At 42.6% G+C, this 17535-nt stretch overlaps 1 protein-coding gene across 24 annotated transcripts in view; it reads right to left on the bottom strand.

Moving 5' to 3' along the window:
* STRBP (spermatid perinuclear RNA binding protein) overlaps positions 1-17535 on the bottom strand; it is a 58339-nt gene that overhangs the window by 16357 nt on the left and 24447 nt on the right. For 18 of the 24 annotated variants that reach the window (XR_010467155.1, XR_010467154.1, XM_065035467.1 and 15 more), the window contains exons 4-16: positions 17205-17370; positions 14804-14948; positions 9410-9504; positions 8911-9006; positions 8080-8191; positions 7411-7508; positions 7212-7323; positions 6418-6510; positions 5361-5560; positions 3511-3669; positions 2146-2280; positions 1139-1279; positions 152-275 (exon numbers count right to left, since the gene is read on the bottom strand). Coding sequence is in view for 22 of the 24 variants with exons in the window: in XM_065035467.1 (XP_064891539.1) it covers positions 152-275; positions 1139-1279; positions 2146-2280; positions 3511-3669; positions 5361-5560; positions 6418-6510; positions 7212-7323; positions 7411-7508; positions 8080-8191; positions 8911-9006; positions 9410-9504; positions 14804-14948; positions 17205-17370 (1676 nt within the window). In the remaining 2 variants the exon portion in view is untranslated. The remainder of the gene's footprint in view (positions 1-151; positions 276-1138; positions 1280-2145; positions 2281-3510; positions 3670-5360; positions 5561-6417; positions 6511-7211; positions 7324-7410; positions 7509-8079; positions 8192-8910; positions 9007-9409; positions 9505-14803; positions 14949-17204; positions 17371-17535) is intronic. The other 6 variants (XM_065035474.1, XM_065035473.1, XM_065035463.1 and 3 more) reach the window with 1 other exon arrangement.

The following is a 17535-nucleotide window of genomic DNA, read 5'->3' as shown; positions in this document are numbered from 1 at the left end:
ACCTGCAAGACTCAGACACGCTACAGAGTCACAAAGAACAACGCGCTTTGAAAAGCAAAGGGAACACTTCAGGCTCTTGCAGAAGTGACTGACATACATGGAAAAAAACACCCCAACAGTCAAAAATTAAACTATTAGTGTCATGCCTTACCTGGTGTTATGTACCCAGTTGCAGCAGCTGCCCCAACAAATGCCCCTCGTGTTAAAGCACCTCGTCCTCTGCCTCGAACAGCCTGGACTGCTGCAGAAACAGCTGTATTGACAACCCCTTTAGTCTGCCCAGAGTAATAAAAAACAGCAATTCAGAAAGTGAGAGCAGAGCTGGAAATACAAGGCCATCTGCATTAAATCATCATCTTTTAAAATCTCTTCAAACATGCTTGATGTGCCAGTCTTGTTAAAGGTAGAACACAGAATGGAAAAGTACTGTCCTAGAGAACAGGATTATTAGTTACAGAAAAAAAATGACCAATTTCTTTTGCAAATGTATTTTATGATACATTCTGCTCCAGCATGAAATGACAAGAAAATCTAATTCTAACGTATTTGCACAAGAGACACAAATTGTAATCCTCAGAGCTTAGTTCAGACTGTAATCCTCTGGAGGAAAACCACTGTTGATTAGTTTCTGATCTGTTCAAACTTAATAGATTTGAAAGATCATTGTGGCTGTTAAACCTAATGGACAAGACCAAGCTTTTGATTATACAGGTCTCCCTCGCCAAACAAAACGGCTCATCTGAAAAGGTGCAAAAAAGTGCAAAAATCTCAGCTTACTCCAGAATGTAGAGTGAAGGCCTTTGCCTGGCTATACAGGACTTCCAGGAAGAAGGAGCGCACTGCGGCTCTGGGCTGAAACACGGGACTTCACATCATCACTGCATCAACCACTGACCGCACTGCGCCTCCTCCCCACCTCTCTCTGTGCTTCCTTTTCTACTGTATTTCCCACAAAATGGTCCCAACTATCAGATTATATTGTTATACTACAGTTATTGTAGAAGAATAAAAATAGAAACCTTACATGTGTGCATAAAAGTGGACTGAAATCAGTGGTTTCCTGCAGAAGTTCCTGTATCACAAACCAACCCAGAGCTGTGATAACAGAGCAGTCTAAAAAGCAAATAACAAGTCTTACCTGAGGAAGAATCTTCTTTTTCTTGTTGTTTGCTGCGTTAGGCCCAGAAAACAGTTTTTCAAGTGCTGCTAATGCAGCACTTGCTTTTGCTACTTTCTTATTTGGGCCTGCACCTCTGAACTTCTGCCCATCTACTTCTACCTGAAAATTGAGACATGAGTTCATGAGTATTTATCCTTAAGAACGCCGTGCTGCACCACTGCTCACTGACATGCCATCCATAAAGAACTGATGCGTCAAAAAAAATCCTCAGTGTTTTATGTGACAAACTGCTATTGCTTCTAGATGATGAAGTTGATGAAGTATACTTAAGTGATCCTGTGAACCATTATATTGCAGATATCAGAAATCTGGAATGTGCAGGTGCAATTCAACACGGACCAGTATATCTATTTGATACTAAATTTAGCCAATATGCAGGAGCTTCTCAACACATGAACGATATCACTACAGAACAGGGGTTTTAGGACCATTTGAGGCTCTCTTTATCAGGCCCATATACCAACATCACTGCCAACACTATATGTACATGACTTTAGAGCCCAGGGCTACTTGAGAGATTGCACAAGTATATGAAGGAGAGAAATCGAATGAGTTTACTCACAGCTACTGTTATTCTAAATATCCCTGGCAAGCTGGCAAAAGGAGATTCGAATCAGGTCACTGACATGAGGTTACCAAATATGTTTGCAAATCAGATATTTCTGTCAAGCTGTGGATCTTCTACTTCCCTCCTCCTCATGTCAGGACATGATGTAGTTTGGGGCTGTCAGAACCTAGTTCTAATTCTTACTGTGTCTTCCTAAAGCATCAAAGACATTCCTTTCCCTGGTGTAATCACCACAACAGCAATGAGAGATACAAAAACCTGAAACCATCGCTACCAGATATGCGCATTGCAAAAAGCAAAACAAAAAATCTGGACCGTAGCAGCAAGCAACTCCAAAGACAGAAGCACTGTTAATAAAACCACCTACCAATGACTCCATAACCCTGTTTGCACTCACCTCCATCACAAAGCGCTTGTCATGGCTTCCACCTGTCTCAGAGATGAGCTCATACTTCAGACCTCTTCGTTTTTCATTGAGCTCCATCACTGGGTTTTTGCCACTTGCTGTGAGTATAGGACCCTGAGTTCTTACCTAGAGAGACATTTACAGTGTTGCTTTAGAGCCTTCTTCTCTTCAAAATGCAGATAAACACCTACAGCATTGTGGCATATAGTGCCACATGGGCAGCCACTGAGACACAGCAGCATGATCAGTGTGTCAAGCCTCTGCAATAGCTTGTTCCTCCCACCACGCGCATCGGCAAGGCTTCCCAGAACAGACCTGCAGCAAAGGTAACGCTGCCTTGGCCTCAGTACAACATGCTGTGCTAGAACACCAGATGGGAAGTCGCTTCTCTAAAATACAGCAGCGGGACAAACAATACTGTAAAAGAAGTCACACCCTCTTTATTTCTGTTGGTGAGAGCTGCTGTCCTGGTGGCCTGGCACAGCATCTGCACAGCACTGAACACTACACCAACTGCACATGGAATTTAAGCCCTGAGTGTATCCAAAGCTGAAGCCATGGTGTCAAGTTCCTTGAAATCGAAGGCTTTATCACTGAAAGGAGAGATTAGCCTTCCCAACCTTGCACACATCTGCTCGATCTAATTACGTCCTGGCACTCCTGAGCTGACTGAAGGAGTCTCACATCCCAGGTCACATGTTTCAGCAGAAATATCTGTAACTGTTTGGGATGCGAGGAAGATAAAGCTGAGATCTCAGCAGACCAGCAAATCAGCCTGCATCAGAGTGCATTCAGCTACAGCTACAAATGACTTCTCACTAGTGAAGAAAAAGATGATGAAGGGATCAAATCAAAGTTTTCAAAAGCAACATCTTATTTTGGATAAAGATCTGGAGTCCTGGTACCAGGACCTGCCCTTGGAAAGTAAAGTGTGTCAAAAGTGCAAACATGGAAAACCGGAGTCATGCACCTTGGGAGTATCTTGGTTATTTTAAAAAGCTGTCCCAGTCACAATGACGTACATAAACTGACTAGAAGAGACAACACCCATCTCAAAGAGCTGATGGTCTTACGAGGACGAGATGGCTGCTCCACCTGAAACCTCAGGAAAGGAGGCACCAGGATGAGTTATCTGTCCACAGGGACACAAAGTCTATGGCAGATCTGAAACTGGAAACTATCTCTTCATTCCTCATCCACCACCCTTGCTATAAACGCCATCCTCTTCTGGGAGAAAAAGCCAAAACCAACCAACCAACCAAACCCCCCAAACCTCAGCCCCCCTCGAGCCCCCACCAAATACAAACGCAATCCCCACATCTCTCCATCACTTGTACTTTTTAATGCAATACTCACCTCTAGGGTAGCAGAGGTGTCAGCTGTGGAATTTCCAGTATTATTGCTTGAGATTGAAGACGTTGTTTCATTTTTACCTTCGGTATCTGATTTTTCATCAGAACTCACACACTCCACATCTGCATCAAAACCAGTTGGATACCCCATGGCCTGTAAAACCTACAACAAAACCACATGAAATGAACTGTAAAATAGGCAGCGGTACAGAAACAAATACAAAGCTGATCACAACACAGAACAACGCTATACACCTAATAAAGGCAGATTGCTTAGAAATATGTTTCTGCCTGTGTTAAAATGGAGAAAAACATAATAGCAATGGGGAAAATAGTTCCAGGCTTCCAAAACTGAAATTAACACGAACAGAAAATCTGGTCTCAAAGACAGCAATGACCCACGAGCACCACTCTTCACACAGAGCCAAAAGGGTCTGGAAAGAACCTGAAACTCCCCAAGAACAAAGTTTTCAAAAATCACCATGTTCCAACACCAAATTGAGAAGCTCGGAAGTAACCCCGGGCTCAGCTCCCACACAATCGTAGGACATGTGGCTGCATTTTCATTTCCTAAACTTTAAAAAGGTCAGATATAGAAACTGAAATGGGCACATTATTCCATCTTGTAGGTCTGGGAAAGCAGGACCCAGACCTGCTAGGAAAAAGAACAGGGGCAGGCACGGGAAGGCAGTCTCTACCACACCATCTATTTCCTCTTGGCTTGAATCAGGGATGTTTTGAAGTGTAGCCCAAAATTTGTGTATGTGTAAAATTAGAGAAAACAGAGCTGGGTACACAGCAGCACGGATCTGGCTGATGCAGAGAAGTTCAAGGGCAGAGGAGTCACAGCTTTTCAGGACAAGTTTTCTATGACTTTTTTAAAAGACTGCAGGGAGGGAGGCAAAATAAAAGAATGAGGCAGAAGGTCTGGAAGGACACACATGCAGAGAGCTACTTTTCCTGGAGGAATAACACATTCCCTTAGATACTTCTGTACACTTTGAACTTGAAAGCACACGGGACAATGGGATTTTCAAAACTGAAATCAAAGGAAAGCAGAAAGTTGCCAGATGAAGCTTCTAAAAAGGAAATTCTTGTTCAAAACAAAATGAAGCACAGAATGACAGATGGGCTTGTTTCTATCAGAAGTGCATTCTATTAAAAGAGGTTCTCTTCCATATAAATTTTCTGCAGGAAACTTCCATTTCTTCCCAGAAACCCGGCAGGCTTGTTCTGCTTTAGCAGTCTGAACTGGCCTCATGCAATACAACACGGATGCTCATGTTGGGCATTCCAGTCTATCACTGTGTTACAGACCTGAGCTCGGTCATGTAGAGCACATACAAGAAGCAGGCGCAGGTTAACTAGTACCGGAATGATGCCAGTCCCCTACTGCAACACTGACTGGAGACCAACCAGTTCCATACACTGCTTCCCCCAGTGCGCAAAGGTGCTCTTCAGACACTGAAGACATGTTTCCAGGAGCTCACAACCCAGAGATGGACACAGCGAATGAAAAGGAGAACAGGGGAGCCACCAATATGCCGTTTTTAAACCAAAAGGAAAAAGGAGTAGAACAGAACAAAACTGAACCCTTGAGCCCAGAACATAAGCACCACATTCAATCCATTGTCACAGGAGCTGGCCTGCAGAGCCCTGGGACATTGTTCCTCCACATTTGCACATTGTCTCTCTCCTCTGCTGGTATGCAACCAGGGATGCTCTTTGAGCCGTGCCCAGCTGTGTTCAGAGTACACGTTTTTTAAATTCTGAGGTTGTGTATCACTAGTTGTAACCATAATTCACACACTGTTCCAAGATCTGGGGTTAACAGGTCACTTCAGGCCATCTTACCTTCACTGCCACATGGAGCTTGGCTGTTTTCTTAGAAGGTCCTGATGCTTCATACGTCGTACCATCAACATCTACAGACATCGTGAAGACTGGGGCGTGGACCGGACCAGACTGCGACAGCAGCTTATACTGAAGCCCTGGCCTGATTTGGTTGAGCCTCATCAGAGCATTCATGAGATCTATTGCTTTACTATCTAGTACTAGTATTAGACAGTAGAAAAGAGGGGTGGGGGAAGGAGGGAGGAAAAAAAAGAGAAAAAAAAGGAAAATTAACAAAACAAGATGAACAGAAAAACAAACAATTTGCATTTCAGTGCGTTCTGTCTGTATAAAGGAGCAAAACAACGCCTCAGCCTCTCGGAGGTTGAGTATAGCCCTACCACTGGTACGTCTTTAATAAGCCATTTCATTCTACTTTGGGTAACAACTACAATTACCCGTTTTTCATATCGTTAACACAATTCTTTTGCAGCTAGCTATATTCTTCCTGGCTGCTATAAAAGGAGTAACAAATTTTATAGGTAGAGAGGAACCAGATCCAGAACTGGCAGCGAAGTAGCACAATGCAAATAGCCCCCAGAACCGCCTGGCTGCCAGCAGCGCTGAGAGACTTGCAGGCTGTGCAGATACGCAATGTCGACGTTTTGTAGATTAAGCATTTTCTTTTTCTTGTGAGAGGTCTTGAGAGACCAACCACCAGCTCAAGAGGGGGAAGAATGCAGAAACGCAAATCTTCATGCAGCAAAGTCACTGCAGTGAAAAAACCCAACCTACAGGGACATCATCAATAAAATACCTCAGCTGCTTGGGCAACTAAATTTTGCTGTAGCTTGATGGGGAGTCCCATTCAAAAATGAAATCATTCAGTTAGTACAACACGTCAGGGAAAATTCACAATAAGAAAGGTGTTGGACATTCTGAATGTGGGGTAATAGAGATGACAGTTTTCATGCCAAAGACTTTTTCACATGCTATTCCACAGCAACACAGAGAAGCTTTTAAACCAGCTCCCGCTGCACAACAGATCTTTGAGAACAGAGGGGAGAGGTGCACTTACTTTTCCTCAGATTACGCTTCATCTTTTTATTTGGATCTTTATCGTCCCCAACACTATCTTCAAATGGTCTCTTAAGAGCAGATGAACCTGTACCTAGGGTATAAATTTCCTTGTAATATGGATATGCTATTAGAAAAACAAAATTCCATAGCAGGAGTCTGTTCCTTCCCATACCGTTCCTTGCATGTTTATAATGAGAAGAACTCGACCATCAATCAAAGCTTTCTTATCATTACACATAAGCCAATATTGGTTTATTACTCACTGTACCATGCCATGCCCAATACCTGTTTCCAACATAATGTGTGATGTAAGTAGTGTAATTCTGCAGTGTTGTTTTTTACATTCAGTCCAAGTAGAGGACTGTAATAGTATTGTTTTTACAGAAAAAAACTATGGAAGTTTATTTTCATTATATATTATTTTCTAGGAAGAACTCTTGAGTAATTCTTATCATGGACACTCATCATTTGCTTTTTGACCAGTTTAAAGTCTCTCCTTCCCCAGCATAAGAATAATAAACACTACTTTTACTCTTCAGACCCCACTGCCTTGTGCCTAAAGAAATCATCGGCTGTCCTCTCACTGGCTGCTGCCCCTCTGGTGCTGCTTCTAAGAGAACAGAACTGCCAGATTTTCTGCTAACAATGAAATATTTTTACAAAACCCCACATTTAACATAAAGAAAAGCCTTTACCTTGCATTCACAGCAGACAGCTTAGGAATTTCACCCATTCTAAACTAGCCCCTAATTTATTGCCCAATTAGTGATTTTTGGAGCAAAAACCACCTACCTTCTTTGTCAGTTACTGACCAGGAATATTTCTGAAATGATTTGTTTGATGGGAGGGGATCCATTTCCAAGATCTTATAGATCTGGCCAAAGGCTGATAATCTGAGGGCGTGCTAGAAGGTGACAGCAGAAACCTAAGTTACACCAGAGCACTCGTTGCTGGTAGAGCACCCGGCTGCTCGGAAAGACACGTTTTCTACCTGTGCACTGTGCGTAATGGCTTCTTTTTGCTGAACTGTCATATAGGACAAAGCATCTGTTGGCTCCCGCTCACAGGGGTCGTGCAGACCAGGGCCTCCTAGGAGGGAAAAAGGCAAAGCAGATTGTTCAGAGTAAACAAGAAGCAATGTGAAAATGGGGACTGACGGATACTGCAACAGCCCGTCTCGGTCTTCGGTGGTACAGGATTCGAACACCGGACAAGGCAAGCTAACCCCAAGGTTTTGCTCCCTGGCAGCAGTGGCCACAGAACTTACCAGGGTTAACTCTGCACATGTACAAGAGTGTCAACTAAAAGCAGTAGTTTAATAAAACAAAAATTTCAGATAGATAAGTAGATTTTGGTAAATCTGTAGAAAGCATGTCATTGTTAGGTTTATTCGTTTGCAACCACTTAATGAGATGGGGTTAATTTATACACAAACCTAGCATTCCCCATTAACTTCTACTGCATTGGAAGTGCTCATTCAAACAGTTATAACTCTGCAACTTCCTTTTTTAAAAATTCTAAACAAGAAACCATTCATTTTGCTCCAGTGCAGGTTAGGAGTTCAAGGCAGGCATTTTTTCATCTCATCATTCAGCAGCAGCAAAACGTTAAGGCTGTCTGATCAATCTTTCGTGTCCCTGAGGTTAATTTGGCCCCTTACCAGGAAGGAGAATTCCAGATGCCAAACACTCCATCACTCGTCGCAATGCTTCCCCAGCGCCCAAAGGTCTGTTACAAGTACCTATAGATTTTTCACATAGAAGCTCGAGTGGCTAGAAGACATTAAATTGCAATTAGTATGGACACAAGGGTAACTGTAACTGCAGTTAAATACAGAGGGGTAGAGGGGAAGAACACTCCCGTCAGCTTGCTTCAGTTGGAATCCACTACGGCTCTGACAGAGACATCCATCCCAGGGCAATTCATGGCACATGGATTTGTTCCCTTTTGAGGAAACCAACTGCTCTCCATTAACTGCTCAGGAGATCTAAAAGGAGAAGCCTTCTAAAGCCAACTCAGGCAGATGTTCTCCTCCTCTCCCAGGGTGCTCAGCTCCACATGAGAGCAAACACCGCCTCCCGTCAGCTCCAGGCTGTTCCTCTCGGGTTCTGCGGTGTCTGGCCCTCTCCAAAGCCGCTAGGGTGAAATGGCACCTCTGGTAGGAGCAGCACTGCCATGGCAGCAGGATGGTTTGGAAAAGCTACACTTGGAAACAACATGTGGGATTCTATGCAAATCCACAAGGATGTCCAAGGCCCCACAACACTGTGCCTCCTTCCATGGTATCTGTACCTCCTACAGACTGAACGAGTACTCGCATTCTCTTTCCTCCCTGTACGCACTTTCTGCTCAGGTAACAGAGGTGAGCAAAAGGCAGTGGGGTTAAAGAGGAGCTCCACACAACGCACTGTGTGCTCCAATCCAGACACCGCTACAATTCGCAGGAGATCCCAGACCTGACCTTGTGGCTTTCAACTCTTGCCGTACTTACCCAGCCTTTCAGGGGTGCCCATGTGGGGACTCTGTTGCACAAATCCCGCAGAATACGAAGGACAATTACACATGATTTTAGTCCATTTGCCCTGGCCTAAAACAAACAAAATGATTCCAATACACCTGCAAAAACCTGGCTTTCAATTTTGCTTTTCTTTTTAAATGCACAGAGTTCTGGAATAGATTTTTTTTAAAAAAATTATTACTTAATACTTCATCAGCTTCATGCAAAATAAATGCAGTTACATTAAATACTTCAGAGAGACATAAGAAAAAGGAAGCAAAATGTCAAGTTTTTTGTAGCCTTATGACAACTCTAGACCAGCTGGCTGTCTCCCTGTCACATCTGCCCTGGTACAGTACAGCACTGCACTCGAGTTCTAGACCTTTGCTCTACTAGGGACTAGTCAGAAATTAAAGAGGCATTAAAATTAAAACTGTCTCAAATTAAACCTCGTAAGGCTACAATAACAACAAGGTAAGAACAAAGAGCCAACCTGAAACCATTTGGCGTGCCGCAGAGACGCCAAGGCCTCCAGGCATTTCTGCCTGTCCAATATGTCCGGAGGATCTTTCATCGCAACATTATCTACTGGTAAAAATGGGATAAAAAGAGACAGATACAATTTGACCAAGGGGTTTCTGTCACAGTACAAAAAGAGCGGCAGCATCTCAATGAGATAATAAGACTCCCAGAATTTAAGTGCACTGTGTTATTTAATTTAAACAAGCCATTAAAAGTAGTAAATGTGCACATGTGCAACAGAAGCAAAGGCATTCACTCCTTGTAAAATAATAGTAACAATAAAGATGGCCACTGCTACAGACAATCTGGGATCTTATTAAAAATGCAGAACACATTTCAGGGCAGAAAATAGCTATATAGCACTTATTTTTGTTGGGCTGTATTGGGCTTCTTTTTTCCTCTTCTTTCCCTTCTTTGTGACTTTTATTCCACAAAAGTGGCAGGGAATTTCAGAGAGACAAGCTGCTTTTCATGACACTGAGATATTTTGGGTGCTATAAAGAAAAGAATCTGTAATAGGTAGAAAGTGAAGTTATGCCCATGCAATTGCTGAGAATTCCAAAGAACACTGAATATATTTGAAGCATTAGTACTAGCCAATATAATTCAATGAAATAAATATACAATAAATTCTAGTATGAAAATTTACAGTTTGATTAATCTTTCATCTAAAGAAGTTTGGTAGTGTCCAGATTATGAATGCATTAGAGAGTTGCCCCCTCCTGTAAAAATCTCTTCCCAACAGCAATCGAAATCAGAGGAAATTCAAAGGATTTGAGAGACAAGACACCGATATCTTCTGAGGAGGTTTACACTGTTTTATTTCTCCCTTTCTCTTTTTTATCCAGCGTGCAACAAACTGCTTTTAGCAGTCACATCCGGGTCTGCATTGAGGGACATTATGCATCAGTCCTTTCTTTCCTGATTTCATTCTATCATAAGGAGGGATTAGCATCCAGATTCTCTGGAAACTCTGCACAAGTGACAGATTTTGTGTATCTGTGAAATCAGGTTAAAAATATTTTAGGTTTTGGCTGACATGCAAAGAACAAATTGGCTCAACTAAAACCTTGAATACACTCTCCTTTGCATGCACAATTACTCTTTATTTCAAAATAAATAACTGGGAAGTACAGTCTTTTCACTATTCAGAGCAATCAATTCTCCAGGTCTTGAGAGGCCTATGCAGGTCTGGATGAAATACCCATTCCAAATTGAAGACTATGCTAGATAAGCAAAATCCAGCAAGACATTTAAAATATGAGGACAAGTTAGGAGAAAAAAGTACCATCGGTTTGTAGTACAGTTTATTAGTAACACCTCAAAGTACTTTTCATAGGTTTCTTTGGATTGCATTGGTTGCAGGTGCAATTGCATCTTTAAAGTCACTTCACCTCCTGTGCCACTCAGCGGGAAGGTCACTCTGGTAAAAGCACATTATGTTATGATGGATAAAAGAGCCCGAAGCCAAAGCCCCAATCCAACCTACAGTGTAAACCTGCAGAGAAGCAGGTATCTTGGCTGCCAGCTCCCAGTTGCGGTTGGCACCTGCTGGCAGCGGGTGACTTCAGTGCTATAAGCTTATTTTCTAACCCCAATGAACTTCACAGCAGATATTTGCATTGCTTCTTATTGCCCTCATCGACAATATTACAATATTGGGATTAATCACTCCTCTTGCCTGTTTTCCAAATACAAGCTGCAAAGTTGGATTTCTATGAGCAGAAAAGGTCACTCTGAAACACAAAACTTGCTTCTAAATTTCCTTTGCAATTTCATTATTTTCAGGAGTAATGTTTTGCAGCACACAGTTACTAAATGTACATCTATATAGTTCTGTAAGAAAACTTTAATGTGGACAATATAAACATCTGCTTAAAGCTCGTGTATTGTATAAAACAACTAGTCAATGAATGATCAGAATCTTATTTTAAAACATTAGAAATGGCAAAGGTGACTGATTGCAAAATCTTTAGTTTATTGCAGTGAACTGGGACTCGAAATGCCGAGGGACTTTAGTTAGCATTGCACAAGGCCTTGCTAAAGTGTGGTGCAGCCACTGAAAAAGTAATTTGTCCTTTCAACTACACAACATGAATAGAATATGCATCATCTGACATTCAGGTGAATGAAAAGGCTTTTCTATTCTCATCATTTGTGTTTTCAACAAGTTAGAATCTTACTTTTGCCTACCGGATTAAGGCTATTTCCAAAGATGTAAATTACAAACATCTTGGAGAATTTTGCCAGTTGCAAATTCAGTCCTAGTGGCCTGAGCACCTTTCGCAGATGTTGCAGTCAGCCAGCTTTTGGGTGCAAGATTCTATTAAACAGAAAGATGAAGAGAACAGGCAGTGGAGAGGGCGAGCGGCTTGCAGCAGGCTCCCTTCCGACACCCCCGGGAAAATGGCATGTTTCTTCATGCTCTGCCAGTCAGGAAAGTGAGACCAAATCAAAAGTTTTAAATGTGATTGCAAAGCTTTCCTTTTTTCCCTTGTGCTTTGAACAAGGAGTTTAATAAAGAGTTACTAATAAAGCCCTGACATTAGCTCACTGTGTGCAACACAGAACCAATCCTTTGGCAATTCTCTCCCCACGTGCTGTGTTTATTCTCTTGGCACAGCGGCTGCAGCCCCTCACTGGAGCCCACGAGGAGCGTTGCCTGCTCCGCAGAGGCAGAGCCAACCTCGGGCTGGTGGCCCCTCGGGCGCGTGTCCGGCCGCGCGGGCGCAGCACCCGCAGCCTGGCTGTGCAGGAGCTGCTCCAGAGCAAGGCTCAGCTCAGCCCCGCTCTGCTAAATGAACTTGATTATTACTGAACAAGCTTGTTGTTGCTGCACACTCAGTAACAACAGCTGATTGGCAAGCTATGAGGTTCTGGTCTGGAAAGCCCAATTTATATTTGATGTTATGACTAAAATTTCAGTTTCTTAAGAAGTTTAAATTTTACACAGTTGCAAAATGCAGCAATTTTAGATGCTTGACTTCTCGACAGGAGAAAGCAGAGCTTTATGGATAGCCATTTGTGAGAAACACCAAAATGCACACACACACTGGTCCACTATTTATTTTTGCTAACAAGCAGCAAAAACAAATAGGACAAACACCACATCTTAAACATGAACACTTTTCCAAAGAGGTGGGGACTGAAGAGAAATCCAGGAATGTTTTTCAATGCATTCTGACATCAGGGCATGAAGGCACACACAGCATTCCTACAGAACAACGGGGACCCCGAGGCCCCTGGCCTCGCCGCCTTGGTTAGAGGAGAGATTAGTGCCCATCCCACCCAGCACGAAATCTTGGTCAGCTGCCCGTGGGCTCCGCTCCCAGAGCGGCACCTGGAACCCAACGGCCCATCTTACACGGGAGATAAAAGGCAAGTCGACGAGCAGTTTAAGCTCCTTCATTCAAAAGCTTGTATGGAATAACGCAAAACAGTTTTTAAAACTGCACAGACAGTGTATTTACATTTGTTTGCATTAGTCAGGGGTACTAAAAAAATATAGCAGGACTTTCTTGGAGATCAAGGTATTTTCACTGGACGGTTTCTCCAAGTATGTTTCCTTGGTATTAGATATGAAACTTTTTTTGGTCTGAATCTGAGTGAAAGTGACCTAAATATGGTTGGAAATATTATGAGAAAAAAGTATTCCCTCCCCTTTCAATGGACTTAGTGACACCTGCATAGTGTTTCACACACCTTTGAAAAGGAATATGATAAGTGTCTCTGTTCACTTGTTGATGAATCAATGTCAAAGAACATGGGCTTTAATCCAAGATCCATTACCCTCTTAACTATCCTCATCAGCTGTGCAGCAGTGACAGTGTAACACCACTCTAAGAGGGGTAGTAAAACCATTTTAAGTTTGAAAAAAATCAGTAAAGAACTTCGAAAAATATTTTAAGGTACTGGAAACAAAATAGAACACCTACGTTTTAAATATAGGAAAGCATAAAAATTCCAATCTGCATTCAGTTTAAGATTAATTCAGGAGTCTCTACAGTTTACTGCCACAATGGGATCACTTTTTGCACGAAAATACTTGGAGGGAAGCCTTTGTGCAGAACTGCATCCCCTTGTGCGACTCTTACAAATCCTTCACATTTGTTCTGCACTTTGTGCTCTTTGTCACAAAATTGTATCAGCTGCAACAACTACAGGGCTGATCTCAGCATCTTATGGGGAGCTGAAGAACAACTAAAGTAACACACAATTTATTTTTAGCGGTCTTGCAAAAGAGCATGGTTACTAATTTGAGAATAAACAGACATTGCAATAAGGGAATCTTTGCCATTCATCTGTGTTGTAAGATTTTTCTGCATCTAAGTGCTGCCAAAGGGTTCCAGGTCATTTGAGAAGGGATCCGTCCAGCCATCGCCCCCAGCAAACCAGCGAGAAGCTGACCAACATTTCCCATGGGTCGGGATTTCGGGGAAGGGAGGAAGCAAAGGGCTTGTGGCGAGTCTAGAAATGGGAGGAGAGCGCCAGGGAGTTCCCTCGCCCACTCGGGCCCGGCTGCCTCGTTGTCATGACAGAGAGTGGCCAGTTGGTCAAAGGTCTGACACCATCCAGTGGCAAAGGTTCTAGGGACGGGTTTGGGAAGCGGAAGCAGAAATTACTGTCAAGATTTTAAAAATAAAGTATGGCTACATTTGCTCTTCTCTATTTCTCTTGGTTCATATCCAACCTCATTGGTACTACCAGTCAACACTCCTTTAACAAGGGGCATGTAACTATATGGACATTGCGCAGTTAGGGAGAAGGAACAGTTAAGAAACTAAGTTACAGTTTTCTATATCTATTTTGCTCTAAGGACATGAGGTACAATGTTCAATTCAGAAGCAGAAGTGCTGTATTGTAGGCACTGTAACTTCAGTTGTATCCCAGTTAGGAAATTCTTAAAGCTAGAAACATACACATATGTATCATCACTTAATCAAAACTGAGGGCCAGGACAACATACTTGCGAGCTTTGCAGGAGAGTTTTGTGTCTTTTTTTACGAGAAACAATTTCATGAGTTTTTCAAGATACTACAAACCAATCCCACTTGACTGACTTAATTTGATAACAAGACTGTGCAGCGCTGGGGTGCTCAAGAATTAATTAGCAAGTGAAAGAAAGAACTAAGATCTAATTGTATGTCAAAGTTAACACTATAGCAATACTGCTTGCAAATGAAAACTGCGTATTTACAGGAAAACCAAGTGACTGTCATCTTTTTAAGGCACAAAATTTGGCAATAGCCAGTCTAGTTAGTACAGGATGCACAATTAAAAACCTACTTCCCAATTAACCCTGTGCTGCACAGTCAGGGCATTTAGATAGAACAGTCTTAAAAACAAGTTAAAACGCTCTGTGTACCTCCTTCCTTCTTCTCTGCTTCATCTCGAATGAGAGGGGATGTAAGGATCACCTTCAAAGTTAGCTTGGGCTCCTTTGTGTTACGAATAATAATAGCTGCCTCATTTACATGCTCCTCCACGAGATACTTCTCTTCTGTAAGTTTCTGAAAGTCACCAATAAAGATTTCAAGAACCTTCCAATCAACTGAAAAACTGCAGAATCTATGTGCATATGCCTTTTAACTAACGAGAAGCCTACAGGACATTGCAACAACAATTAAGGCCTTGCCTCCCTCATTAAAAACAAACAGAAAAACCCCAGTAACATGCTTAAGAAGAAAGGTCTGCAGCAAATTTAATGAGAACACTAAGTAATCCCACTACATTATCACTTTTTTTTTTTTTTTTTTAATAAAGACAGAAGCTGCTGCTTCATAGCTGCTACTGTGTGAAATAGCACCAGCAGGTTTTTTTAGTACACACCTCTCCAGTAATGCTGCATCTAAACGTGACAGCCTTCGTATGCACAATGACCGGCACAGCCGTAACCATCACCGCAAAGGGAGGACGGATGCCAGTGCTGGAGCTGCACCGGCTCACGTGGCCCATCTACCTGCCATGAATTATGACCCAATATACCTTGGCCATCTCTTACCAACCCCAAGTTATTCTTCAGATGCCGTAGCAACAGAGATGTCACCACCTCTCCCAACAGTCTATTCTGATTCTTAGCCACATATGTCATCTATATGACCTATTTTGCAACGAGCTTGCCCTTTGCTACAGTTCAAATTCTCATCCTACCTTTGGCAGCCATGTGAGATACTGCACCACCGTCCCTTTAAAAATAACCATTAACGCCTTAAAGCATACGCTTCATTCGGTCTTGCCTTTTTCCAAACTAGATTATTTTAATTACATGGTTTTCTAGGTGCTCATTCTCATTTGTCTGTTTTTCTCCAGTTTGTCCGTCCATCTCTCTCACTCCCTTTCTACACATCACTTGAAACTGGATGCAAGACCTGACTGTCACCCACTTTCTCTCTAGACAGCACACCAATAAATCCAGTGTTTCTTAAATTGTTTTCCGTAATTTTTTTCTTGCTTATATTTCTTTCGTAGATAACACTACAAACTGTCTTTTTGTGCACCAATGCACCCACACCTTCCTTCTCCCTCCGGTACGGCTGTGTCTGCAGAACCTCTTGCCGTCCTTCCTGCCCATCATCGCTGCAGCTTGTTCCATGAAACAGAGTCCTCCTACCTCTCCTCTTCTGCAGTCCCTTCCCTCGCAGTGCTTCCCCAGAGGATCTTACCTACTTGTCCCTTGGATTTATTGCAGGCTCCACATCTTGTAATTATGTCTGTTCTGTCACTCTTTTTTTGAAGTATATGCTAACTTTTCTTATCACTTTCAGCCCTTCTTATCTCACACCTCACTACAAACAAGTAAACTTTACTCTTTAGTCAATGCACCCCTGTCCTTTCCAACAAGTAAAATTTACTCTTTACTACTCAATAGTTCCTTAGCATTTTCCGCTATAGGTAGGGCCACATGTGCAGGCACAACATTATCTCACTAAAACAAGCCCTTTAAGTGAACAAATGAACAGTGAGAACAAACAGCTGTCAGGAATGGCAAAACATGTGGAAATAAACACAAGGCAGAAAAGCGGATCAGGAGAAAAGCAGATAAGGTTTGGCCGCAGTCTGGAGAGAGGCACTTGCAGTGGAATAATTGAGGGTGCCGTTTCTCAGCAACAGTGCGTGTCAGTCTGGAAGCTGGACTGATTATTCAGACTCAGAACTCTGCCAGAAAGGTATTATCCCTTGCTGCTCTAAGGAGACCAATATTAGCTGTAAGTGCTGCCTACTGGATGCCAACATCAGAATTAAAGCACCATAAATAAAAATAATTATGAGCTCATGATCAACGTGAGCTAAAATGAGCAACCACCTAAAGTGACTTGTTCTCACTTCAGAAGTACAGAGGCATTTATCTTTACCCAGGAACAGCCCAAGCGAAGCAAAGCAGCTGCAATGTAGAACTTCAGGGTGAGGCAGGGGGACAGGGGACAACACCACAGACCGACTCACATGCTCGAGCAGGGAAGATTTCTGGGACTGCAGTTGAGCTCACGTTAGTGGTTGGACCACAGAGCAAAAATCAGCTGGGTTAGTTACCAAACAGAAAGGTGAGCTGCCGTCACAGGAGAACTGACATCACAGATAGGGGTTAGGCAACAACAGGAATAAGATGTTAAATTTTGTGAAGTTACTTCATGTCGCCACACGAAACATGTCACATACCCTTTAATCTATACCACTTGTCTTTTTCCTGGAACAAATTCCAGCCTTTAGCCAAGCACACTTTACAGTGCGCTCAGCCACTGTTAGAGGACCACCCTAAATTAACTCACCTGGATTTGAGCTGGGAGATTGTCTTTAACTGTACATAACAAGGTCTTTGTGGGTTTCTCTTTGCACATGAGAACCAGCTCCAGATCCATATCATCTTTTATCAGCAAGCCCTTTGCAACCAAGCCAATTCTCATAACACCACACAATGTCCGACCACCTTGATCCCTGGAAATGAAGTAATTTGGAGTAATTACAATGGTATTTTCACACATGCAGAATATTTGTCTTATCCTATCACAGTGAGGAAATAGACGGGACTGATGAGTGTCCTAAAGTGACGTATCAGCGACCAGAAAATGAAAAGCATACGCTCCCTTTATGCAGGTAGCT

Source organism: Columba livia, chromosome 19, assembly GCF_036013475.1.
Source record: "Columba livia isolate bColLiv1 breed racing homer chromosome 19, bColLiv1.pat.W.v2, whole genome shotgun sequence".
Taxonomy (NCBI): Eukaryota; Metazoa; Chordata; class Aves; order Columbiformes; family Columbidae; genus Columba; species Columba livia.
This window is presented reverse-complemented; position numbering and strand designations above follow the sequence as displayed.